General features: G+C 40.2%; 3 protein-coding genes across 10 annotated transcripts; 1 reads left to right on the forward strand and 2 right to left on the reverse strand.

The window, feature by feature from the left end:
* Positions 1 to 598: 598 nt before the first annotated feature.
* On the forward strand, positions 599 to 5428 carry nt5e (5'-nucleotidase, ecto (CD73)). Its single transcript, XM_088356502.1, has 9 exons — positions 599 to 1015; positions 1097 to 1319; positions 2052 to 2240; positions 2391 to 2588; positions 2794 to 2948; positions 3068 to 3176; positions 3268 to 3417; positions 3653 to 3853; positions 4658 to 5428. The coding sequence occupies exons 1-9, from the start codon at positions 668 to 670 to the stop codon at positions 4816 to 4818; spliced, it is 1734 nt and encodes a 577-aa protein (XP_088212628.1). The 5' UTR covers positions 599 to 667; the 3' UTR covers positions 4819 to 5428.
* Positions 5429 to 5852: 424 nt separating this feature from the next.
* Positions 5853 to 19078, reverse strand: snx14 (sorting nexin 14). 6 transcript variants are annotated; one of them, XM_088356495.1, is made up of 31 exons: positions 18787 to 19078; positions 18567 to 18728; positions 18379 to 18499; positions 17912 to 17985; positions 17415 to 17493; positions 17285 to 17328; positions 17070 to 17157; positions 16910 to 16994; positions 16683 to 16839; positions 16515 to 16590; positions 16365 to 16409; positions 16199 to 16279; positions 15971 to 16085; positions 15572 to 15727; positions 15361 to 15485; positions 15154 to 15212; positions 14970 to 14996; positions 14160 to 14294; positions 12500 to 12632; positions 11788 to 11974; positions 11155 to 11238; positions 10979 to 11079; positions 9638 to 9749; positions 9378 to 9418; positions 8229 to 8348; positions 7723 to 7846; positions 7469 to 7633; positions 7160 to 7255; positions 6983 to 7074; positions 6472 to 6528; positions 5853 to 6041 (listed from the first exon to the last, which is right to left on the reverse strand). In XM_088356495.1, exons 2-31 carry the CDS (start codon positions 18701 to 18703, stop codon positions 6003 to 6005), a joined length of 2955 nt encoding a protein of 984 aa, XP_088212621.1. In that variant the 5' UTR covers positions 18704 to 18728; positions 18787 to 19078; the 3' UTR covers positions 5853 to 6002. The 6 variants fall into 6 exon arrangements, with proteins under 6 accessions (XP_088212621.1, XP_088212620.1, XP_088212623.1 ...); XM_088356494.1 differs by having other exon boundaries at positions 5853 to 6044; positions 18787 to 19076; XM_088356497.1 differs by lacking the exon at positions 14160 to 14294 and having other exon boundaries at positions 18787 to 19072.
* Positions 19079 to 19534: 456 nt separating this feature from the next.
* Positions 19535 to 26379, reverse strand: LOC148385296 (heterogeneous nuclear ribonucleoprotein Q). Of its 3 annotated transcripts, none has more exons than XM_088356504.1 (12): positions 26113 to 26379; positions 24441 to 24600; positions 23542 to 23660; positions 23157 to 23264; positions 22904 to 23017; positions 22491 to 22667; positions 22223 to 22358; positions 21911 to 22116; positions 21689 to 21838; positions 21491 to 21612; positions 21068 to 21393; positions 19535 to 20959 (listed from the first exon to the last, which is right to left on the reverse strand). In XM_088356504.1, the coding sequence occupies exons 2-12, from the start codon at positions 24586 to 24588 to the stop codon at positions 20934 to 20936; spliced, it is 1632 nt and encodes a 543-aa protein (XP_088212630.1). In that variant the 5' UTR covers positions 24589 to 24600; positions 26113 to 26379; the 3' UTR covers positions 19535 to 20933. The 3 variants fall into 3 exon arrangements, with proteins under 3 accessions (XP_088212630.1, XP_088212629.1, XP_088212631.1); XM_088356503.1 differs by having other exon boundaries at positions 19535 to 20962; positions 26113 to 26377; XM_088356505.1 differs by lacking the exon at positions 24441 to 24600 and having other exon boundaries at positions 19535 to 20962; positions 26113 to 26377.
* Between the last annotated feature and the right edge of the window lie 46 nt (positions 26380 to 26425).

A 26425-nucleotide genomic window follows, 5' to 3' on the forward strand; every position in this document is an offset into this window, starting at 1 on the left:
TTTTATATATATATATATTTAAATATTTATTTATATTTGCAGACCAAGTGCATTTAAAAACACTTATAAGCTATATCATACTCACAAGCAGTATGATACCTGGATTCCATGACGTCACTGACACAATCTTGGAATTTCCTCAGCTACGTATTGTCTGATTTTGTATTCCAAACAAAATTTTGACATATGAACAAGTACTTGCATCATTGAATAGACGTTTACTGTAAAACTAAACATAAAACAAATTAAATTCCACAATATGTACATTTAACCACAATAACCCAGCACTAGCTGGAATAAAGAAAAGTCGTTTTTTGACATTTGGATGACATTTGTGTGGACACTGCAGTGTTTGGGCAGACCCCCATTTATAAATGAATATAAATTATTTCACGAGCGAGTATTAAACTACACTTTGCATTAATTGATTGATATTCAAGAATAGTGCTCTGCTTCAAAAACGTTGACAACCCCATAACCTGAGGTCCACTGATGTACATACTGATGACGTGCAAACCAAAAAAATTGGGGGGTGGAATCACTCATCAAAATCCATCCAAGGAAAAAAATTACTTATTACCCAATGTACTCACTCAACCCACAGACGAACGGGGAGCCCACGCCTTTTCCGATTGTCCCTTTGCGCGCCACACGCACACACAGACACATGCACAAAATGAGTCTGTCGTGGAGAATGGTCTCGGCTTGCTTCTATTTATTGCTGCTATTCGATATTTGGCAGCCGGGTTCGACTTTCGAATTGACGCTCCTGCACACCAACGACAACCACGCGCGCATCGAGGAGACCAGCGTAGACTCTGGGAAGTGTCAAGCCGGGGGTCGCTGCTTTGCAGGGGTGGCGCGACGCTTCAGTAAGGTGTTCCAAATCCGCAAAGAGGAGAAGAATGTCTTGCTACTGGACGCCGGAGATCAGTTCCAAGGAACCATTTGGTTTAATTTCTACAAAGGCGCAGAAGCGGCTTACTTCATGAACAAACTTGGTTATAATGTGATGGTAAATGTTTTTTGTTTTTTTTAAAGTTTGCCACGTCAAGTCTTGCGATTGGAAATAACTTTTTGCGCGTGTGCGTCACAGGCTTTTGGGAATCACGAGTTCGACAATGGAGTGGAGGGTCTTATTGCCCCTTTTCTGCAAAATCTGAATTGCTCAATGGTGAGTTCCAACATCAAAACGGACCAGACTCTTGCGGCCAACTTCAGCCGCTACTACCAACCTCACGCGGTCCTCAGCGTGGGTTCGGAGAAGGTGGCCGTGGTGGGCTACACCACCTTTGAGACCCCCATCTTATCCAGGCCAGGTAAAAATGTTTAGTCTCACTTTATGTCTACTTTTAATTGTTAACAGTGAGTTGAGACAATTCATTGCCATTTAAGGTCACTCCACTCTTTTATTTCCATATTGAGAAGAGGAAGACGCAGTTACCTCACAGACCACAGGATGAAAACAGAACCATATTGGTCGCAACCAGCAATACTTTCAAAAAGGCTAACAGAAATGAAATAATTACTGTTGATAAGATGAGCTCAGAGAATTTGGACAATTTTAAGTGGCTGCAAACGATGCTTCGATTATTAAAATATCGACAAATCCATTTGATTGTCAATTCGATCAAATTGATTAGGTGTGGAATAATCGATTCATTCCACATCTCTACACGTACTAAAAGTTAACACATGCCGAAATAAAAGTAAAAAATAATGAATTGCATATTCATCCTTTGAAATTATAAACTAATTACAGTGGTGTGATGGACATAACATTCAGTACGCTCAAGTGTAAATACTTTTGATTTTTCTTTCTCCATTCACATGGCGCTTCATGCCATAATTGTGAAATACTCAAATTGATTTTTTAATGGTAAAATCATTTCATTTTTCAATTGACTTATTTTTTTCTTTTTACCTTTTTTCTTTTTTTCTTTTTTTTTGATAGTGTCACTGCTCCCGGGTTGTTTGTCTAATCATTGTATATTCAAAGCTGCACAAACCAGTTACCAAACTTGAACTTCCTTCCTGTGTTTGCTTATTAGGACCGCACTTGAAGTTTGAGGACGAGGTGACATCCCTGCAGGCGGAAGTTGACAAACTGCTCACACTCGGCTACAACAAGATCATCGCCTTGGGTCACTCCGGCTTTGACATGGATCAAAAAATTGCTAAACGAGTCAGAGGGATCGACGTAGTTATTGGCGGACACACCAACACATTTCTTTACTCTGGTACGTATTTGTATGTCTTCAAACAACCATACTACTAACATTGAGCTCATAATACTGATATCAATCTATATCAACATCTTTATTTGGTTTGATCCATCCATCCATCAGTAAGGAATAAAGTTGATATCGTTCCTCCCTGTCTCCCTGTAGGACCTGCTCCATCTACTGAAGTGCCAGCAGGTCCGTATCCATTCATGGTGAGGTCAGATGATGGCAGAGATGTGCCAGTGGTCCAAGCATATGCTTTTGGAAAATACCTGGGCTACCTGAAGGTTACCTTTGACCAGGCAGGAAATGTTGTACAAGCAGTTGGAAACCCCATCCTGTTGGACAGTAGCATACCTCAAGGTAAACAGAAGTACTGTAATTTTCGGACTATAAGCCGCACCAGACTATAAACCGCACCAGCTGAAATTCGTGATTCAGGATTCAAAATTTGAGAAAAAAGTAGCGGCTTATAGTCTGAAATTTACGATAATTGACCCGGTCATGTGGGTCTACATTGAAAATACCAAAAGATCTCATTCACACTGTTCCATCTTTTCACCCTCAGATCCCAACATCCTTGCTGATGTCAAGAAGTGGAAGGAGCAGCTGGCTCAGTACTCGAAAAAATATGTCGGCCAGACATTAGTGTACCTCAATGGGTCCTTTGAGGAGTGTCGTTTTCGAGAATGCAACCTTGGAAACATGATTTGTGACGCTATGGTAATAGGACTTCTGTAAACTGTGAGCCTAACAAGATCATGCTTTGCACACAATCTTTGAAACTAACCTCGGTTTCTGACTGTGCGTGTATACGCTGTTCTTTCCTTTTGTGAGGTTAGGTCTACCACAATTTAAAACACTCAACTGAGTTGCAGTGGAATCATGTGGGCGCTTGCATTTTGAACAGCGGAGCCATTCGCACACCAATAGATGAGCGTTACAAAAATGGTAAACTTAGAAGGACACAACGGTTCTTGACGTGTCATTTCCCGCAGTTTGTTTTTTTAATTGTGTTTTTTGTGTGACCCTTTACTCTCAGGTAACATAACAATGGAGGAGATCCTCACCGTCTTACCATTTCAACAAACTGTGGACTTGATTCAGATAAAGGGATCAACCTTGAAAAAGGCTTTTGAACACTCCGTTCACAGATATGGGGGCATGCATGGAGAATTCCTGCAAGTTTCAGGTCCCATTTTTCATCAAATATCAATGTTGAACATTGTTGGTATTAACACGGTAATCATTTTAGGGAATGCATTTGGTTAATTATGCCAAAAAATGAAATTTTAGGGTTTGAGTTTATCGTAGTTAGTCGCTGTTTGTGTAAGCTAACAAAAATATTTTACAATCCTAATGTCAATTTAGGTCCGTGTTTTTTTTGGGTTTTTTTTTAACAAGTATCACATTTTCTTCATTTATAGGCATCCATGTGGTGTATGACCTGTCCAAGCCGGTAAACCAGCGGGTTGTATCCTTATCTGTGCTCTGCACCTGGTGCAGAGTGCCCAAGTACGAACCACTGGACCTGGAGAAGACGTACGCTGTGGTCATGCCTTCCTACCTGGTGGGGGGAGGCGACGGCTTCGCCATGTTCAAGGAGGAGATGCTGAAGCATAATACAGGTGGACAAACCGACGACATTTTATCCTAGTTTAGTTGCAGTCATCCGTTACCGTAACTTCCTAATTTTTCTTCAAACTTATTAAATGGGTGCTAGGAGCCAAACTAAGTTTGCAGCTTTTTTCCATTACAAACCACAAACAGAAACGATTTAGAGTAAGGATGACTTGTGAATCTGGAAGCTCTAAATTTTCTGGAAAATGAGCTAAATTGGAAAAAAGAAAATTTGCAAAGGCGCTTTTTATTCCTCAACAGATTTGACTTAACTTAACAGGCAAGCGCTTTAGAATGGAGAAGACGTTCCATCAAACCCTGAAATTGCTTCAAAATGTTAATGGAGTTCAAATGTCCGCTAAGTTATGGTCCGTGTAAAAATGTAAGACTGTTGATAAGTCTGAAGTCATCTTGGATTAGAAATAGCACAGACGTAAATTTTGGGTGGCCAACACAGCGGGACTTAATTTAAAATGTCTAATAGAATTTATTTGGATCCTGTACAAAACAAATAGTCTGCAATTAATAGGAAACTAGCATCTTTAGGAATTGCAGGGGGGCGGGGGGATTACCTCATGAATTAAGCATTTCCAGCAGAGTCGTCATGTGTGTGGTACGTGCGCTCTCTCAAATATACATTATAAAACATTTATCTAATTTCCTACTGATGTAATATCCAAGATACTAGTTTTGGTAGGGGGTTAAAAAACGTATTCGAAGTTTGGAGCCCCCCAAATATTGAAAGTTTAAATGTTTTGTAAAAGATAAAATTCTTATTAGTTATGAATGAAATGTTATTTGCTTCTTGCCAGGTGATATGGATGTTTCAGTTTTGTCTAAATACATCTCTGACATGAAACACGTCTACCCAGCCGTGGAAGGTCGAATCAAGTTCAGGAAGAACTCTGCTGCATTTTTGGCCCAAAGCCTGACCCTGCTATTGTTGAGTTTAGGCCTATCGCTGACACTCTGATTGTGACACTATGATGAGAAAATCCCTGCAAATTTGTTCTCGGAGGAGATTCAATGACCAGCAAGAAATTCCCTGTGAATATGAAAATATTCAATAAGGTAATTATTTTAGTATACTCAAAGTAGCAGGTGTGTTTTTTGTTTGTTTGTTTTTTTGTGGAGAAAAAAATGTTTACACATCTTTAGTGCCTGCCTGATACTAGTTTGCACATACTACATTAGCACCTTCTTAATATGTGCTGCAGAAAAGTAAAATCAAAGTTGTATTAGGACAAAGGGACACTTTGTGTATTGTACTCGTCTGAATGGATTTTAACATAGCCCTGAATGTATTATTGTAGCATTTGTTCATTTAGTCTGACTTTGCTTTTGCTCTGAGCACATTTATGCACAACGTATTTTAATACTTCTAATATTTGCTGCACTGTGTGGTGTTTTTGTATTGCCACAATTGTCTGAAAGCAATTTTCCCAAAATGTGCAAGGCGTTGTTGCCATTGTAACCGACTATTTTATCGCGTTTACCTCTCAAGTCTTCATTTCAGCATCACAGTCAATAGAACGGCAAATATTGAAATAACATTTTATGAATAAACAGCAATTTGATCTTAATGTTATGTTTTTGCTTTGTTAGTTACTCTGAATATAACAATTTAGTTTCACCGTGATTATGATGACTGTGATTTATGAACATTATTTGCGTATAAATTATTAACATCAGTTGTGTCAACAAATATATCGAACTAATCTGATACTTATACTGCCATAGTTAAAACGATTCTTTTTGGACAGAATTGTTTAAGCTGCCTCCTTTGCAAAAATGTCGTTGTAGTACTAAGAAAATTCTAAGAAAATTATTTCTGAACTGTCATGAGAATGAGACAGCAAAAGTGAAGTACGTCAATGATAAGCTATTTTGACAGTTTATTAAGAATATAGGACGTTTCTTAAACTGATGATGGTATCTCATAGTGTTCCTATTTTTTAGTTTCTCACATATCTGTTCTGCTTAACAGTGATGAATAATCACTCAACATTTTGCAATCACCAATGCAACACTGTTATTTTATTTGACATATCAAAGTACACATAATTTACAGCATAAGAAAACCAAACAAAGGTCAGTCAACCACAAAGTGCATTAAGCGTGCATTGAAAAATGTTACTTTTTGTCAGTTATTTGAATTCACATCCAAGGAGCATTGATTGAAGACTCCTTCTGTACCTGCTGAGAAGATATGACAAAAGAAAGAAAAGTATTAACCACTTTCTGACAATTAGGTTGCAAGATTTTCAAGGACTTCTCTACACAGTTGCATACTTAAATATTTATTTACTTGTGAATGAAATATCCAAAGTCACATATGTATTTGTAGATTGAGTGGGAGGAATTTAAATTCTTCATGCCAAGTGTTAGAGCTGGATTTGGATTTTTAAAATATTGTCAGTATACAGTGCTTAACACATTTATTGGAGACCACCCATCATAGCAAAAAAAAAAAAATGCAAGTAAATAACTACAAACTAGACCATAATAAAAAAATAATAATTGGGCTTATTACGAAAGTGGAATGACGGTTGTTGTGGTGCAATAAATTTGTTCAGCACTGTATGTATGAGAATAAACGCACGGCTATGACTAGCACGTGTTTTACCTTGTTCAGTTCTGGGAAAAGTTCTTGAATCGCAATATCCAAAAGAACATAGGTCAGCTGAGGATGACAAAAATACGAGAAACATCCAAGCTGATGACTCAATACGTTACACAACTTTTACTTTTAAAAAAGAAAGCATCAAATCCTGCACAATATCATGCAGATCAAATAGAAGAAGTACTGGAATTTCCAGTGTTGAAAACAATTCTTTCCAGAATTTGCTGACACTTTGAATACCGTTGTTTGACTTTCATATCATTTTCTAAAATAGTTTGATTGATCTTGAAGCGTTCAACATTGGACCTCCCACTAAAATATGATTATTACGGTTTGCTCCATTACATTCAGACGTTATATTCTATTGAAACATGTTGGCCTTCGACCGCACAGTATTTGCCACAGCTAAGTGAAGTCCATTTTTCACCTTGACAGGACAGGCTATTAAGCGGCAGAGTAGGCGGTAGAAGAGGACGTGAGCCGTGCATGCAATGGCGTGGGCGAGTGTTGTTACCTGCTTGTTGACAACTGGCTGCTGCAGCCCATCAAAGAGGAGACATATGCCTTCGTACTTAGCCTCTTCGCCGATACATTTCCCCAGAAGGTCTGCAGATAAACGCTTTTTGAATTGGCAGCTACCCTTTTAAACGTCTTTGTGTCTTGTGAGGGGAAAACGCTGACAGGAAATTACCAGGAATGTATCTCATCATCTCTGCAAACGTCCTTTTTGCTCTCCTCTGCTTATCCTGAGCTGAGCGAGGTGGAGTGCTCTCACAAAAAACAGCATCTAGGGAAGCAAACAGATATTTTTCTGTGATTTTTTTTCCCTTCTTTTGAATGTATACGCACGACATCAGGGGTCAACAACCATTTTGAAACGGAGTTGTTTTTTTTGCCATAAAATCTTAATCCCAGAACTTTTCAATGTGCAGAACATGGATAGTAATTTGCTTTAAGTCGAGGTTGTTGACATACAGTATAAGATGTCAAAGTAGCGCACCTCTTAGCAAGGTGATGAGGGAGACCAGTCGATGTTCTTCCACCACCTGATTCAGTTTTTGTTGAAGGTAGTAATCCGTATAGGCCTCTAGTGTGTTCTTGAACAGAATTCTTCCACCCATCAACAGGTGGTGCAACCAGTCAGGAATGTGGAAGACAACCCGGCCTGCCAAACAACAGGATAGCACCCCGTAATTTATCAAAGTGCCGTAATTTCATGGTTGAGATTTGACGCTCTGACACATTTGTACTTACCGACATACATTAAATAGTCATACACCCCCTCCACAGTGAGGATTTCCATGAAGTAGTTCTGGTTGTGCCTCTTTTCGGCCATCTCGGATCGGTTGGCATTGTTTTTGAAGAGGTCGTTGAAGAGCTAAAAAAAAGGGAGTCTGATTTTTTTTTTGGTGGCTTCAACTGAACAGTCAATTAAAAATTCCTCCTACTAATGCTGATTTGCATGTTGCTGTTTTCTAGACAATGATGAGTGACACCCATGGCTAGTACGTTTGCTCACTTGAAAATTGAGAGGCATAGATAGAAACTATTGTAATTCTGTCAATATTCACCAAATTTGGATGCAAATCCCTTCAAAGTAAAGATGAAAGTCTGTTTATTTTGAATGGTGGTGTTTAAAGCAAAAAAGATGAGAGTTGTATCAATGTCCAAATATTTATGGACCTGACTACGGCATCCTCCCTCAAAGCGTTTTGGCTCTACTTGAACTGTTAGGTAAACGAAAGACAAAAGTGTCAAACCTTTTTATCGTTTTCTGAAGTGGGGCTCAGGATGGTGAGCTCAGGGCGACTGGGTTTAGGTTTAGGTGACTCACAAGAGTTGAAGTAGGACTGGATGAACGGCTCAAGATGCTGTCCTTTCTAATGAACACAGTAAACAGTCAAAAATTAAAGAAGAATTCCTCTTACTGGCGAATATGACAAACTATGTTTTGACCAGTGCCCCGAAAAAGGTTGCACTTTTATGAGCGACTAAATTCCCAGGAACAGCCGTAATCTGTTGAAGCGTCATCTTAATGGTGATAAACAAGTACATAAGAAATCTTTAATGCAGGGGTGTCAAACTCTTTTTTTTCGCGGGCCGCATTGTAGTCATAGCTTCTTTCGGAGGGCCATTATGACTGTCAACCCAAATAAATGTATGAGCACCTATATAGTGAAAGCTACAAAACAAACTGACAAATAACTCGTTTTCAAATCAGACGAGTAAAATCTGGTCAAATATTTAAAAAAAAAAAAAACCCAAGTGAAGACAATTTGCAATTCTAGTAATGACACACGAATTTGATGCACAATTTGTCTTCGCGGGCCGCATAAAATGATATGGCGGGCCGTATCTGGCCCCCGGGCCTTGAGTTTGACACCTGTGCACTAGCGAGTTAGGAAAGGTGTTCCATGGACCACACCTATAGGCAATTGTGTGTCAGCATACCTGTGAGCGATTGCAATCAAGGCTATATAAGGACAGCAGCAGTAAGACTCGGGGGGCGAAGGATTGCACTGCTTTCCGCCGCTCCCCATGCGTCACAAAGCTCTTGTAGCTCATGTTTTCTACTTAAGCTTGTATTTCTATGTGCTTATGGATTTTTGGGTGTAAACATGAACTCCTCTTTATAAATACGGACCATGTAAAGACATGGATTCAATGTTAAAAAGAAAGCAAAGATGGAGTTTTAAATGCAGTGCAAAAAATAATTGTCGGTTTTCCATTAAACTTGTCAGACATTAGGTGCTATTAAGTGCTTTATATACTGCATCTAATTTGGAATAACTTAATCATGAATGGGGAAAGTGCTTTTGTCGCCATTAGTCTCATCTAACTACCTCGTTCCTTAAACTCTCATGAGAACAAATTGCACACGCATACTCCTCTAGGAATGTATCACTCACCTCTTTTATCAGTTTGCTGGGAACGGACTTAATGATTTTCCCTGTAAAACATGCATAATTAATCTTAGTGATGAATGGTCATGTCTTGTCGTGATGTTTGCCACTGTCTGATTCCAAAAAGAACTTTTCCGCAAAAGCCAAGGTCAGGTCGATCAAACATTTAGCTTTCCCAACACACAGTAGTGGCTTGCTCAAATCGAATTTGGACTTTAGTCACATTCTCTTCCTGGTGTCGACACACTGTTTGACTCATACTGTACCGAGGTTCACATCAGGCAACATCTTGTCCAGGAACTGAGACTCCATACTGTGCGGAGACAGGAAGTCGGCTAGAAGTTGGCTGTTGCTCAGCTCGGGGTGCTGGAGGAGCTTCTGCATGATAAGCATGAGAAAAATTACAAACTCTCACCAGGCCAATAATGACGCAATTTGTGCTTGAAATACCCGGAAAAAAAGCTCCTGATTATTGGGGAAACTTTTACTGAGTTGAACCCATTGTCATGTCAGATGTCACGTGAGACACCAGGGAATACCACAACACTTCATTTTAGTGTGTTATTCCACGCTTTCCTTTTAGAGGGTTGTGTCATGCCCCCAAAGGAGGTTACCAGTTACGACAAAGAGGAAACGCGTGATGATAACCAGAAACAGAACTACGACAGATTTAAAAAAAAACTGTCTAGCGCCTCAGTACAAAATGATGCAATACAATCCGTTATCAACTATAGATTTTTTTTGTTGCTTGATTATACAGTCGTAAAATTATCTTTATACTTATCTGACAGTTTTAAACATGTTTTGTATCGTTAATGATCGTTTTAAAATGAGCCTGGATCAAATTAATACTTCACTTTACATTTATTCAGTGTTATATCTGAACAATGTTTTTTTTTCCTCAATTGGCTAAGTGAAATCACATGGTTGTGCTGTGTGGCGTCCATTTTTACACTGCTCTCAAAAATTCCTTCATCAATAATCCACGACAGAGAGTTGAAATGAGGCTACATAACATTGCATGGTTACTTGATCTCTTGATGGGAAAAAAATAAAACTGTTTGCTTTCCAACACATCTGGTTCTATCTGGCAATAGCTGAAAGGCCATGAGATATGTAGGAATGTAAATGTTTTTCCCTTACAAAAAGAAAATTATCACCCATTTTTCTTAATGATTATTTTAATGTGTCCGTGTTGCTTGTTATCATAATTTATTTTTCTTTTGCTGATATTCTGTAGTTTCCATGTAGCTAATAGAACATTCTCACTTAATAAAAATTCAAACAGTGCCACAGCGGCTCAAGAGTTTCAAGATAGTACGACAACACGAGAGTGTAACGATTTGTACCGAATATATTTAGCTGTGTGTTGCATGGGAGTAAGTGAAATCAATACAAATGACTGTTCTACATTTGTATGTCATTGTTAGCCTGTCATGCTCAAATTGAATTGCCTCAGAGCATAGAATATAGAATTGTGAAATAGCGCACGGCTAGACGGTGGGGCAGAATAAAGCAATGGATTTACGAGACGCCAATTGAATTCCAATTCAGGAGGTCTTAATCTGCTTTTTTTTTACCCCAACTAATATTCATCAGTTACCTACCTGAAGGTACTCCTGAAACTCCTCCCTCTTGGATGTGAGAAACTCATAATTCTTCGGGCCGATAATTCTCTTGGAAGGCAGCTGTGCGTCAGGAAACGAACCTGCGGGTTTAGAATATGGAAACAAATTGGAACTTGGCTCCAAAACGAAGTTATGTAACTCCACCAAAAACCTACCGTGGAATTCCGTTAGCTTTGACTCAAGAACGTAGAACTCCAGATATCTTCTGTATACAGACCAGTGCTCTGTTTCGTGACCCACTGTGGTAAAACACAAAACGAAAACATTGAGGACCTGATTTTATGAGCTTTCCAACTATTCTTTGGGATCTTACAGACACAGGGTATAAGATTTCAACAAGCTACAAATATGGACAATTTGAAACTAAAAGGAATTGTCCCCCTCCCTTTGCAGCTGTAACAGCTTCCTCTTTTCTGGAATGACTTTATACAAGACAGTGGGGAATCACATGTTGGAATTGTTTGTCCAGTCATCCAGAAGATAGTATTGGTGAAGTCACTTATGTTGGAGGACCTGCTGGCGAACCAGGTCTACTTTATCCACACTGAAATCAAGGATACCTTTTGTATCATGATGGGACATTCCTAAACTCATTCAATGCAACTGTATTTATTAAACTGGGAGATCTGGTAGTGATTAGGATCTCTATCTGAGTGAAGTAGTAAAAATACAAAACAAGACGGCAAATGTATGTAAGTCAACAGCACGTGGTATTTTACGAATATAAGTTTGTGTTGAAACAATGGCGGTACAGCAAAAAAAAAAAAAAGTGGTTGACCTTATCTTACCTGCTTTCCGGTCATTCCGCTCCACGTCAATGCAGAACACTGGAATTCTCTCCCTCTTCACGTCGTCGTCGTAGAAATCGATGTAAGGGATGGTGATGCTCCAGGCAGAGAGATTCCGTGGGGTGCTGGGAGTGGAGGCTGCCTCTATCGGGGAGTCATCCTCCAGCACCATCATGGCTTCCTCTACCTGGAATGTAGACAGAAGTGTCTTTTCAATTATAGGCTTCATGGTGTGAAGTAATATTAAAAAATGCATTTCATGCCGACATCTGTCAAACCCTTTGCTTCACTTTTCCTAACCTGTAATCACTGAACTCACAGTGGGGACTTTTTGTCAACACTAATGGCAATCAGGGGAAATCACGAGGAAAACAGGATAGCACCTAACAGCAGTGAAATAAGATAAGTACAGCATTCCTGTGCTCCAGGACATAATTGTGTTTGAGAAACTGTCCTACAAATATTTTTTTCTGCATAATATAATAGTTGCCTTGACTGAGGGTGGGGAAACGCTTGAAAACAATCCATTTGAGACCTCACTCACGAGCGCCCTTGTGTGGTACATTTCAGGACAGTACAGAATATTGCCCATCTTTTTTGCACATATACACACACACACACAACACTGAACAGGGATGGGTCTGAATACATTGTCTTTAATTTATTCAAAACTATGCAAAGATTAGAGTGTGTATGTTTGCCTTTGCCTCACCAAATCGTCCTCTCCCTCAACGAGCCCATAGGCTGGCAGCATGGCTCCCTCCATGGTTGTGCTCTTGAAAACACCCTTGATCTTACTGCCAATGCGGCTGATCCCAAAGGACTCGCCTCTCTTTGACGTGCTCCTGCAGGCCAAAGGGGGAAGGGGGCTTATTAGACAATGCTCAATTGAAGAGATGTGCTTGGCTTCAGAGAAAGAGAGAGAGAGAGAGGGAAAAAAAGGGGGGAAAAAGCCCAGACAGCTTAGCAAAATGACAGGGAAGGAATTGTACATAGCAAGAGAGGGAATGACCAGCACGCTGCAGTGTATCTTCACTGCACATCAGGGGAGAAGGGAAAGCTGAGGAAGCCAAGCCAAAAGCCAGAGCACATTCGTGGAATGAAATGTCTCAATCGGGTACCATGGGAACGAAAGCAAATAAAGCGTACAGCAATTTCATGAGCAGAGGTCTTGATACTAACTAGAAAAAGGCAGACAGGCAATAACTGATTGCTGACAGAGCTGACAAACATCAAGCATAGAAAAGACTATCATTTCAAACCAATAGACACTATTACAGCATTTCTTGAAATATCCAACTGGTAAGACAAATGACACGGAAATTGACCCTCAAGTAATCTTTAAATACTTCAGCTGTCATTCAAAATATGTTAGTAAGATTTCTTGCTTTGAAATGGGACAATAATCTTAGAAAATGTCAAGAGGATTTGTTTAAAACATAAAGGCGACAAGTAGGAAATGATATGACCTTTCATCGCAACTCGATTAGACATCCTGGGGGGTTGAATGAGATTTACAATGAAGTGGGATCGGGCCTTGAGATAACAAAAAAAAAAATGACTGTTAAGATGATCAATTTATTACTCTACCCTGGAGAGGGCTCATAAAGAAAAAATCTTAAAAAAAAAAAAAAATACTTAAAAGCTGCGCCCAGCCGGGAATAAGAAACGTCCCCCCTAAAGATGTGAGATTGGATTAAATATCTTTTCAAATCAGCATGCTTCTTACTTGACACAGCATAATCAATCATGAAAGGTAAAAGGTTGTTTAAAATCAACAGTGTTCTTGCTTGGACAGAACAAATAATCATTAATCCAAGTTAAAAAAGTTTGAAGGCTGTGCCCAGCAACGTGTCGGAAAGGATCGTGTCCTGAAAAAACTGAAAAAGGGTTGGATGTTCTTTCAAACTCAATAGAGTGTAAGTGTAACATTTGGAGGACATCAGTTGGGATTTGTGTTGACACCAGAAACAGAACACAGAAGTTTCCCAACAGCAGGGAGTGATGTTGTTTTGGTCGGACCAATGACCAAATCCAAGCTTTCCAAAAATAATGGCCTAGGTTTTTTTTTTTAGAAAAAAATGACAAACCAAATACTGATTATATTATATGAATTAATAGTTTACTTCCAGGGGTAGAACTAAATAATTTCATTCGTTCAGGATTTTTTTTCTTGACAATACATGACTTGGGCCATTATTTGAGGAAGGCAATGATATTCAAGAGTTAACGTTAGGGTACACAGCAATACGTCGGGAGTGATGACAAATAAAAAAAGAGCTTGGCTGCATGCTACTATTTGAGTCAGGCTGACGGCACAGCATGACATCACATTGGACCAGAGCTGGGGTTATGGATGGACCCTGACTTACTTGGGTGATAAGGAGTGGCGGTATGGAAAAGTTGTTAACGTGGGCTGAGCATAGAAGGAGTTAAAAGATGCAGGTGAAGAGCTGCCAGAGACGATGAACTGTGAGGAGGGGGACTCGGGGCTCCAGTCCCAGGAACTATAAGCAGAACAGGGTCCGCAAGGACAAAGAGGAAGGAGAGGATGGATCATAGAAAGGCAGGCAGCATGGTGTTGATAGAATCAAGATGGACACACAGAGCATGACGTAGCGTAGCGAAAGGAGCCCAGACATGGAATCGATGGAATAATGAGAGTAGGTGATGATGTTAGTTCAGTCTCTTTCATGCTTTCGTGTTAAAATGCAGTGTGAGTGTCTCTTCTGCTCTAAAAACTGCCTTTGTAACAAAGTAAACAAACAAAGGCAACAAACATTTCACATTCCAATGATACAGGATTTTTTTTAAAAGTCACGAGTGAACAAAGCAAAGTTAAAAATAAGGAAAACCAACAATGTACTTGAACAATCTGAGGAAACCCATAAAGCTGTATTTAATACCTTTACTATGATTGGAGGTGGGTAGTCTGTGAACCGTGCGTCCCGAAATCAGTATATTGGCTCTTAATATAGCACAAATACTGAACGACTCAAATATTTTGAGGCAAAAAAGGTCATTATTGTACTATCCCAATAATGCAAAGTTGCTTCCCCTTGGAAGGTCAGGCAACAATGGAATTGTTATAAAGGCAGCATCGACTTGTGTAGAAGAGTCAAGCGAAAATGGCATGTCAGCCAGCCACTGTTCCAATCAGGACAGCGATGCCTTGTACTCACCGGATGTCATCCATACTGATGCTATTTCTGGAACAATATGCATAAGGAATTAGTGGCAGGGCCTGGGGCCACATTTGCATCCCACCTCGCGACAGATAGATAAAAACCATTAAGTCACTTTGCTGAAAGAAATTCTGCTACGTTGCACCTTTTCTTTTGGATGGCACACACAAATGACACCTACCTGTTCATTTTAGAATTCCTGGCAGGGGATTCAGCCCCTCTTAGAAGTTGTCGAAAATACTGCAGAAGAGCAAAAAAAATATATGTAAAAATATATGCAGTGTAAAAATATAATAGTACAGTAGATATGGTTCGTTTTAATGGCGTAAGAATATTTTAATATCGCCCACCCGTCAATATGCGTGTGCTTTTTGGTATGTGTGCTAACCTCATCACTGTGGCAGAACATGGGCGTGAAAACGTTCTCCAGAAGAGAGAGGACATGCTCGTACGCTTCAAATACACATCTCATTGTTTGAAGTTTCACCACCTCCTCATATGGACCTTCGGCAACTGAGAAAGCACAGACCATAAAGCAATTGATTTATGTCCAACTGTAACTCTTATGGTGGAAATGCAAATTAGAGTATGTCACACACTGTTGCGTATCTCCTCCACAATAAAGGGGTCAAAGCGGATCTTGTCGACACTCTCGTCTAAACAGTAGGTCTCGTAGATCTTCTTCACCTCTTCGTGAAGCATCATCTTCTCTGTGTCGGGCAGTTCGGGGCACAATATCCTGTCGTTGAACTCCTCTGGGACATTAGAGGTGAAACAGTAAGAGATGACAGACTGGTTAGGTGATGGGGAAATGAAGCTTCAAATTTGCTTCATGAACCAGTTGTATTTTTTGACTCCTCTAGATGGCAGTGTTGGTTTAACGGCAGTGTGCTTTCTGTCCAATGTTGAACAGAAAATTCAACTTTCCAATGATAATTTGCAATTCAGTAAATTAAAGTGTATGTTTACAGAAGCAAACAGGAATGGGACGCACTTACCGACTGCAAGGCAGAACTGAAGCACGTGAACGGCTCCCTCTTGCTTCAAGAAGTTCATGAAGCGGAAGAGTAGGTCTTGCTGCTCTCGGATTTCTTTTAACTCCAGCTTTAGAACCTGCCAAGTGAGAAATTTTTTTTAGCATAATGCAAATCCAAGTTGAATTGAATTGTTGAAGTGGAATTGAAAGCACTGTTCATTGTCTTTGTAATGATACACAAAGAGCTTACTGAAGGCTTTCTGCTACGGGGATCAGAGTATTTTTGAAGGAAAGGAACCAGCATTGAAGTTGGCTCTGTGGCTTCTTCGGGCTTATGTAGGGAGGTACATACAAATTTAATTATTTACAAACAAATTAGTTATAATTAATTTTAATACACTTCAACGGTTACTTACCAGAGAATTGTCGATGAAGAGCAGAAGCAAATGATTCACAGTGTCCTGAAAAGTAAACAATTAGACATAAACATTATATAGTGTGCTATGTTTTTTATTTTGTCCTTTCTATCCAGTTTTCGGTTCGAGAATCAGTCTGACTCCACTCACGGGATCGGCCAAGAAGTCCATCGACGGGAGAAAGACAGAGCCAGCCAGGACTTCTCTTATCAGCAAAGTAAGAGATCTGATTGCATTTAAGGACCATAAAATTAAAGAATGTCTATTTTGAAAAAAATAGTGTTGTGACACTAATATATGGAACATTTGGTGGATTACCTGCAGTCTGTAGCCTTAGGTGGCAGGATGTAAGGAAAAAGAATCTCAGTCAACTTCCTAAGATAGAGAAGTTCATCTCTGCGACTGCGGAGTGCGACATGAAGGTCAGGACCATATTCCTCCAGGGCAGCTTGTTGAAGGAACTCTGCATTCTTCACTAAAGAGCAGAAAATAAACATTTAGCTTTTACATGATGAATTTGGACTAGGTGATGGTATTAACAGTACCTCTCTGCCGAGCTTTAGCAATTATTTCAATGTGCTTCATGGAAGCTTTCAGAAGTTTTCGGGTGATGAGGGACGCCACGTCAACCTGAGACATAATTCAATCCAACCCCAAAAAAATTAAAATACATATTCTTGATGTATTTTGGATTAAATTAGTCACCTTCTGGATCCGGCGCACCAACACGGCAGAGAAAAAACGTAAAGTCGCCCTCAGCTCATCAACAAACGCCTCGTCATCTGTGACGTCTCTGAAAAAATAAGCAAGGTTACAAATTACAATCCTTACAGTATTATATCATGGCAAAAGATTAATTTTATATTGTTATAAAATATAAAAGATTGGGTGTACAGCAGGCAACCACAAAAATGTCCTACCTATACCAAGGATACACAAAGTTTTCAAGAACAAGCTCCAGAATCTAGATGAGGAGAATAACAGAGAAATTTACAATATGTTTATAGAATATTTAGTCAATATCCAATATATTGTAATTTTATATCTTACCTCTGAAAGAGAAGCATCAACCTTAGAGGAAACTTTCAAGTCAAGCCATGGTTGATAGTTTTCCAGTAATAAAGTAGGTCTAATATGATTGAGATAAAAGAAACATACAAAGATACAGAGCGTCCTTAGTTTACATTAATTTGACAAATGTCATGCAATATATTTGACTCCTTTTCATTGTATATTTTTTGTATTAAGTGCTAAAAAGTGCTCAGATATATGCATTTTATCGAATTAAGAATTTACTACAGTGTTCCAAGTGCAGTTTAAATTGACTAACAGTACTCTGCTGGAAAATTATGAGCGCCCCCACTACACCCTCCCAAATTTCCGCTAGAGGGCAGTATAACCTAACAAATGTGATAAAAAGCATAACAATGCTTGAAAAATACAAACGAATTATTTTGCATATTATCATGGGCACAATTATTCATGGGGTGAGTACCATCAAAGTCATTTCCAATTTTGAGTGATAGTGCAACATACTGGTAACTCACCTGTGTCTTTTGCACCTGATCTTTCCACAAACAGCACAGCTGTGCCCCAGCGGAAACAACTCCTGCTGGTAGGACTGTCAAAGAAACATCACAAAGAAAATTCAATTCATGCATAAATGCATAACTGTATTCAAAACAAATGACTAAAAACATTTTTTATAAACACTGAAATATTATTATTTCCTCCAAATAGTGGCACACAATCACTCGTGTTACATATCTTTTAATACATACTGTAACACCTAAATAAAATAAAACAAGAGGTGCTGCGATAAGGCATCTGTTAAGCTGAAGTTTACTGTGGAGTTAACAGGAAGTACTGTTGTATGGAGTGAGGCGCATTTTGGACTTTGAGGACGAAGTGAACCGAGCATCTTTACAAAGGCAAATGTTTTTTGAATTAACAGTAATATTGTAACATGGTTATATTGTATACCAGTACTGGAAATCCAAATACCTTCATTTACCTTTATCTTTGGCTTGATGTTGACCAGGATGTTTGGTAGCAAAGACTCTGGTCCCAGGGAGCAGTAGAATGTAACCACACCAGCGAGAAAGGACCAGACCACCATGATGATGTGAATGTACCTGGTTTTAAATCGGAGCGCAAATTGAGATCCACGGGAAACGGATTAACCAAGCCCACTACTGTTACCTGTTTAATAGCACCGTGGACAGTAGGAGGACCAGTAAAAGGAAACAGAATATGGGATACTGTCGGCCCAAATCCCTGACCAGATCCAGCTTCATTTTTCGCCGTATGCGTTGCAAACAAACCCTGATGCATCCCATCGTTTATCCCTCACGAGTACAAACACTGCAAAATAAGATCGCATGCAGTAAACTGGCGATTATCAATGTGTATTTTAACTTACCTGTCAATCGGGTTGCTGGAGTGGGTCACGTTTCCGTGTAGTCGTTTGCAGATGTTACATCGTACACTAATGGTTTAAGCGTTAACATTAAAGTTACAATCCGATCGAGCGGTGTTGTTTAGCTACCACCATTCTGGACTGTCACTTGAGCCCGTTAAAGGGGCGTCAAACAGAGGTGGGGGGCTGCGGACGCGTCGGCGTGATGTCATCTCCGCTCTGCACGAGAAAGCGTTCGATGTACAGCACAGTTCATTGAGTACAAAGCGTAGCTTTATATAAGAATAATTCACATCCAGTACCATACTGCCACTGTCTTTGGACATTGAACCGTCGCCATTTTTATTTTATTCGTGCGCAAAAAGCAGGCGATGAATCGTGTTGTATAGCTGTCAATTCTACGTGGCAATTTTGAGGGAAATATTGTTAAAAAAAGATGGAGCAACGTTATATAGTTGGAATGAGAACCTAAATAGATTTTTAGAGGCACCAATGTTTGCTACGCGACTATAAAATGAGTGACTTTATCCACGCCATTGCTCTCGACATATAAAGTCGTGCAAAATTCATTGAGGGAGTTTGCATTTGTGACATCTTTAAACCTGCAAGGAATTTAGCTCTTGAATACTAACGTGCACGGTAATATATAGAAACGTGCAATTACATATTAAGATTTGTATAATTAGCAGGCTTACAATATTTTTCAATTGCATCACTGGCAATTTGCTCATCAAATGATTTAAGACACACATAGAAATCAAAAACTTTATTACAAAAATAAGTTACACTCACCTCCATTTTACAGTATAAAACAATTTATTTGCAGGAATGCAAAAATGTTGTTGGCCACCAACAATAGTTTAAAACTGCTAACATCTTTTTTTTTCTCAAAAGGTGGTTATGATTTCATTGAGGGAGTTAACTGTATAGAAAACTGGAATTGATCAGCACAGTTTCCTTGGAGCTATACCTGGAAATAGAATGTATTCTCTGCAGCATCCCTTCTACCAAGATGTTACGTTGATGATCCCACACCAAAACCATGACAAGTATCTTGCACATATTCTGTTAGTCAATGGCTTAGGAGATGTTCAAGGGACCCGTCCGGCGTTAATGTTTGATGATGTTTCAATAGAAAAACAAACCCACCAGATTAACAGTGGCACAAAAGGGACACTGCAGGGCTTTTATTTTTGTTATCGGTTAAAATCAAAGGCAGTCTGATGCCCATGACATTGAAGCCTTTACAAAAGTAACATTTTATCCAAAAAAAACTATACAAACAGTAACTACATACTCTGAAGAAGCGAGGCAGCTAATTCAGTTTAAAATAGGATAAAAGCAGAGCTTGTTCTCTCTCATCTCATGAGAATGTTTTGCATGCCCAGTTTGACTGTTTGCAGTGTCAGAGCTGCAGCGAAAATGACTATATTACATTAAGTACATTGTTTGTGTGCTACAGCTCTTGTGCATATTTTCTTTTTACGAGAACAAGCCCTGTTTTCATCAATATAGTTTCCCTATTTACAGTACAGGCCGGGTAGTTTAGTCCTCTGTACTGAGGTAGTCAACCAACCCTTTAAAGACAAGTTCTGAAAAGAACCACTTTCCTGGAATGCCTGACTTATCCATGCCAGGTGGGTACACCCTAAATAAAAACCTGCAAATGTTCTCTCTCAAACATCCACATCAAAACGATTAACATGGATATTCCAACATTAAAAAATTGCGATTAGCACAAAAATATACAATAGCATCAAGCTCCTTCGAGCCACTTCAAACCTAAGAAACTTAAAAGTGCAAATTCATTAATAATTATTTAAGAATGGCGTATTCGGGAACAGGGAATGGGGGGAGATTGTTAGGGCAATAAATGGAACCCTGCATCAGGGACAGCTAGAGAGGGGCGAAAGAGGCTTAGGCAAATACAATAATCGTGCGGTCGTCTTTTTTTTTTTTAAAGGTGGCAGTTTCTTCTAAGAACAAAACTTGGGGAAGGGGAGATGCTTCTTCTGTAAGGCTGGAATATCATTGGACCTTTTTTTTTGTCACACTCTTCGTTTTTTTTTGTTGTTGTCGTCGTTTCATCATCCTTTGCAGCTCATGGTGTAACCCCACACATTAGGTCAGTATCCGCTGTGAGTGACAGGTCAGGACCGGCCTCGGCCCCGCTTCCCTGCTGGACCAATCAGAGACAAATTCAGTTTGCTAGCACACAATAACTTTGGCAATCTGACAGAATTCTTCCGTTAGAAATTGTAAAATTCGCATAGTTAACAGTTACCTCTGCTTGTTCCAGGACCGCCCCGCTGCGAGAAGCTCAATCTGCCCCTAGGTGTGATGCCGCCACGGGCCCTGGTCTGACCGACACCGCCGCGGATACCGCCCCTTGCTCCTCGGCCTCTCCCAGAGCCCTGGAAATCGTCGTAGCTGTAGAAGGGGTCGTCATAGCCACCCCGGTAGTTGTGGTAGTCGTATCCGTAGTAATCGTAATAGTCTTCATAGCTGTAATATTCGGGAGGGTAAGAGTACCCCCCGCGCCCGCCTCTACCGCGGCCTCTCGTGGGTGGCGGCATGTGGGAAGGTGTATAGTAATAGTAATCGTCATACCTGGGAAAGGAAACAAAATGTTTAAACATGTGTGTTTGGGGAGGGGTGCTTCTAAAAGCAACTTTAATACCACAAGATCTGGTTTTACTCCTCTTACATTTGTGTTTTGGCTGCCTGTCTCTGCGCTTTGCGCTCTTTCCTCTTCTGATCTGGAGGCTTGGCAAAGACGATCTCAATATGTTCTCCTTCCAGATCTTTCCCATTGAGATCAGCAAGAGCCTGTGAAAATGTTTAACAAATAGAATGAGTTCCCATAGCCCACTTGTCCCAAGGTTAGCCACTCTTATTTCCGTACCTTAACAGCACCATCTCTTTCCTCAAAGTGAACGAATGCGTAGTCTTTCAATTTCTTCACACGCTCCAATTTGCCAAACTGACTAAATGTCTTTTCAAGAATCTCCTCAGTTACAGAGCTAGCTAGGTTCCTCACAAACAACACTTTCACCTGTCAACAAAAGCAAATTTCATCATGACACAAATTGGTTAAAATGCAGCAGAAAAAGCCTTCGAACTTTACCTTGGCCATGACCTCTGGGTCAGGGTCTTCGATGGGATCTGCCCACTCCACAGTGACCACGTTGCTCCAGACCTTAACCTTCCCGCTCATCAGACGCCGGCGGGCCTGAGCCGCCGTCTTGTGGTCTTCATACTCCAAGAAGCAAAAGCCACGGTTCTTCTTCTTGTCATCAGGTTGGTGGTACAGTATGACATCATTTAAACCCTCTGCGGACCAAAAAAAGCAGGAAAAGGAAAGATTAAGATCCAACAAGGTTCAGCTTTACACTACTGAAAACCACAATTGTAGTTTGGCAAAACGGTAACAACTCACCTGTGACTTTTGCAAATTCTTCAACAATTTGTTCTTTTGTTTTACTCTTGGGGATGGAGCCAACAAACAGTCGATTATTGGCCACCGAGATGCACACGCCAATTAGTTTGCCGGGTCGGATTTCATTGTTGTTGCACTGCGGGACAACAATGACAAAAAGTGCGGTCGTGTCTATTAGACAAGACATGTTTCTCCAATGTCTTTTTTTAATACTTCATTTGTCTTCACCATTAAATCATTCGCTCTCTCACTTAACGTTCCAACGTACCAGTTTGACAGCCTGCTGTGCCGCCTCTTTGGTGCAGAAAGTGACAAAGGCGTAGCCTCTGTTCAGGCCACTAAGGGGATCCATCATCAGGCGCAAGTCCCAGATAGGGCCAGCTTTCTCAAACAAAGGAACCAGCTCATCTTCAAAGAGGTCTCTGGGGATTTTGCCAACAAATATCTGGGGGAAGGAGAAACATTAGCATGGCGAGTGTCCTTATTATAAAATGGGTTAAAGCCACGCGATATCAATAATCTTAACTTCAGGTTTCCAATCAGCTCTTAGTGGTCAACCATAATTGTAACTAACCAAGGTTACTACTGTCGTCCACTGTAATCAACCTAAACGACTCTTGTCGTCAACATGACTTACAGCTGCATAAATAACCTACAAATAAATCAAACAAATTTTAATACCTCTGTCCCAACAGTCGGCTGTGCCCCCGAGTGAGCTGACTCAGGTGGCGGACCGCCGTACTTCCTCTGGCCTGTAGTGACATCGAGTGTGTAGCCAGTCCTCTCCAGCAAGGCCTGACAATAGTTACAATAATGTTATAGGATAAATCAAGACTTAATCAAATGTAAATGCAATAAGTAAAGTAACAAGTCTGATTCTGTTCATTTTTATTACGCTGTTACACTTGACTGCGCTTTTGAAACTTGTTCTCACTTTGATTTTGGCTTCATCTGGTCCTTTGTTAGTGTCCGACACTTTGGTCCCTTGTTTCTCTCTTTGCCTGTATGTCTTCATCACGCCACAAAGAAAGGCACTTTTGTTCTGAAAAAGAGAGGGGGAAAAAAAAACACGCAAAAAAAAGAAAGTGACATTCAGTAAATGAGGCTAATGGCACCTAATGAGATGATTTTGTCATGACAAATTAACATCATCTTGATATGGTGTGAGGCAGGGATTGGGCATTTGACCAAAATTTTCTACACTGGAGAATCAATCGATTGGCCATCGAGCCATTCATTTTAAATCTCTGAACTATGTCGATATTATCTCAGGCGAAGAAATGTAAACATTATGGCTGCTGCTGCTCCTGCTCCCTTACCTGAACATGTGAGAGGTCGCTGTCCTTGAATTGTAAAAGGACTTGAAGAGCACCTTCGTCGTTGAATTCTTTCAGAGCCTCAATTGCTCGATCATCCAAGTCACTGTGTGACACCAATCCTGCAGTAATGGTGGAGCAAACACACGCAGAGGCAAAGAGCTGAGTACCAAACTTGCACTATATTCATGGGCAAAGATTTTTCGTGCAGAGAATGATCAAACTTCTATTAAGGGGTTATAAAAGGTCTACCATAAAGAGAGGTGAGCTGTGCTCATTCGCTGCACCTTATTTTCCAAATGGCATGATATTGCAGAATTATTCACAGCAGATGTGACAATGCAACTAAGACTTCTTAATGAGTTACTGTGCATTAGGGATGATCACCTTGTCCTAGGCAGCCAAACACTCAAGACAGATGTTGCCATTGTTTCTGCCTTGGACCAATATGGCTTAAAAAAAATTGAGGGAGAGAGATATATATGTATAAAAAAAAAAAAAAAAAACTTGACTGGTACATTTGGAGATGTGGCTGACCAAAAGGGCAAACTTTTGATTCAAACTGCTCAAATAAAGAAAGAAATTGTGGTAAAGTGAATAGGAAATTGGATAGGCTATAAAGTATCCATAGGGAGGGAATAACTCTGTTGACCTCACACCAGTCAAGCAACCATATAGGGAATGCAAATGCTGCCACAGTTTTACACTTTCACTGCTGTGATGTGTAATTTAATATTATGTAGCACTGCAGTACCCATTTTGGTAGGAACCACAAAAAGTTGCTTCAGGATCCCAATCCCCCACTCAAAGCGGTGATGAAGTGACAGTACATGCAAGAGATTTTTCGACAAAAGGGTTGCATATTATTATTATCATATGCAAATGTGTTAACTGTGCCTTACCTGCTATGTAAATTTCATCTAGTTTTTCAGCAACTTTCTGTGGTAAACCAGCATCTAATAAAGTCTGGAAGTGCTCAGAATGGGTAACTGCAGCAGAGGTGTCCATTGGTTCTTCTGGACCATTCCCATTAATATGTTCTGTGGCCATGTCCCCAGAAATCTGTGTAAATGCAATGAGCCAAATTAATTCTGGTGCAATGGCATAGTTTGGGATGACTTTAGGATAGTGGTAAGTCTCAAACTTGACAGGCAGATATTTCACATTTGTCATTTCTCTGTGAAGTACATAGCGGAGGACAAGAGTGCTTAATTTATTAGGAGCTGTGTGGTCTCCAGACATCTATACTCTTTATCCAAATATATACTGTATCAAATAACCTGCATGGGCACTGGACATGGACCGAATATTGGGCGCTAAACAGACAACTCACATACACCCAATTCTCCACGGCTATAGATAACAAGACATTGCTGCAGGTCGGTGTGAAAAAGCTTTGTCAAGTGTGGACTAAGTTAGTGTTTCTAGTGCAGAAACCTCTCCTGCTCTGGGCTCCAAATTACATGTTAGCGTATCTTCTGAGTGCTGACTTCAGCACAGGCTAGATTGCTGATACACGTGTTCCATCAGCGAGTGCTCCAGTTTCCGTGATTGTCACTTATATGTGAAGATCGCATCATTTAGCGTTAGGCCCCATGCTATTCTATGAGTACTACTACATCGGTGCTATAATTAAACATATTTTTGGCTTTAGCTTGTTCTGACCGTCTAAGCTTGGGTAGGCCGACACTCAAATCACATTGCAGCACTCCGCAAGGCAAATTCTTTAAACTGCTGGGTGCACTTTTTTTTAAGGTCGCGTTCAACTTACACTATTTAAATGTCACCCGATGCAGACATTTGAATTGGACTGTCGAATATTTGCCTTGAAGTAATTTTCATACTGTCAGGTCTGTAAGCACGTGCTTTCAAAGAAAATGTGATCATCCCTCCCGCGTCGATTTTTGAGTTACGAATTCTAAAGAGAGTGAAATTGTTACACACGCCTCAAAACGTTTAACTTGAATTAGTTCGAGGCGTGCTGAAGTAGTTTGATTAGGAGTGCCTCACGCACGTTGATCAAGCTAGGGGCTAATGCTAATCTAACTAGCCGTGGCTTTACTGGACAATAACACCGCACGTTTGTGTATAGCATTTAAGATTGCATCTGTTATTCCTACTTTAAATGACAATCCGTTTCCGCAACCTACAAATATAACATTGGTAATAAATAGCCAATTAGCTTTAGTTAGCATGTAATAACAATGAGCGTGTCAATTCCATGATCTGTCAAAATAGGCTAGTTTCAGCTAGCATGCTAATTCGAACGGAATTTCAGTGAGGCCATTGTTAGATCGGCAACGGTCGGCACGGATTTCACTGGTTCGGATAATATCGAAGTACATTTGAATTGTATTGTTAGAAGCATGCTGGGCTAAAGATTTAGCTTGCTAGTTGCGTGCTCTGCCAACGTGCCGCCACATAGGAAGAGTCCATTTTCAAAAAGCCGGTCCAGAGAACTCGTCCCCAGCCACCACCAGTTTCCACATTGTTTGAAACAGCAGCGCACTAGTCGGACTTTTCACACACAAACCCGGCAACGATAACGCAATCGAAGAGTAGCAATGGCCCTACCTGCCGCTGGATCACCACCGTATACGGTGTAGGGTAATTTGGAAGATATAGGTTATGTTTGAAAGACGGAAAAAGTGGAAAACTCCCGGCACGGGTCCGGCCTCAGTCATTCACTCTTGATGATGTAAAATGGCTGCCACGTTCACGCCTCGAGTTTTGTCTCGTCGATGGGGTTTCTTGTAGAGTTGTGCACGGGCTCTGCCTTGTAAGCGTTTGTACAGTAGACTAGTGCTAGACCAACAGAGGCTCTCTCCTGGCCGTCGTCAAATGTGGCAAACGTCAAGGATACTATCGCACTACTCATGTGCTTGTT

This window comes from Syngnathus floridae, chromosome 16, assembly GCF_059516105.1.
Source record: "Syngnathus floridae isolate MCC-2025c chromosome 16, RoL_Sflo_1.0, whole genome shotgun sequence".
NCBI classification, from domain to species: Eukaryota; Metazoa; Chordata; class Actinopteri; order Syngnathiformes; family Syngnathidae; genus Syngnathus; species Syngnathus floridae.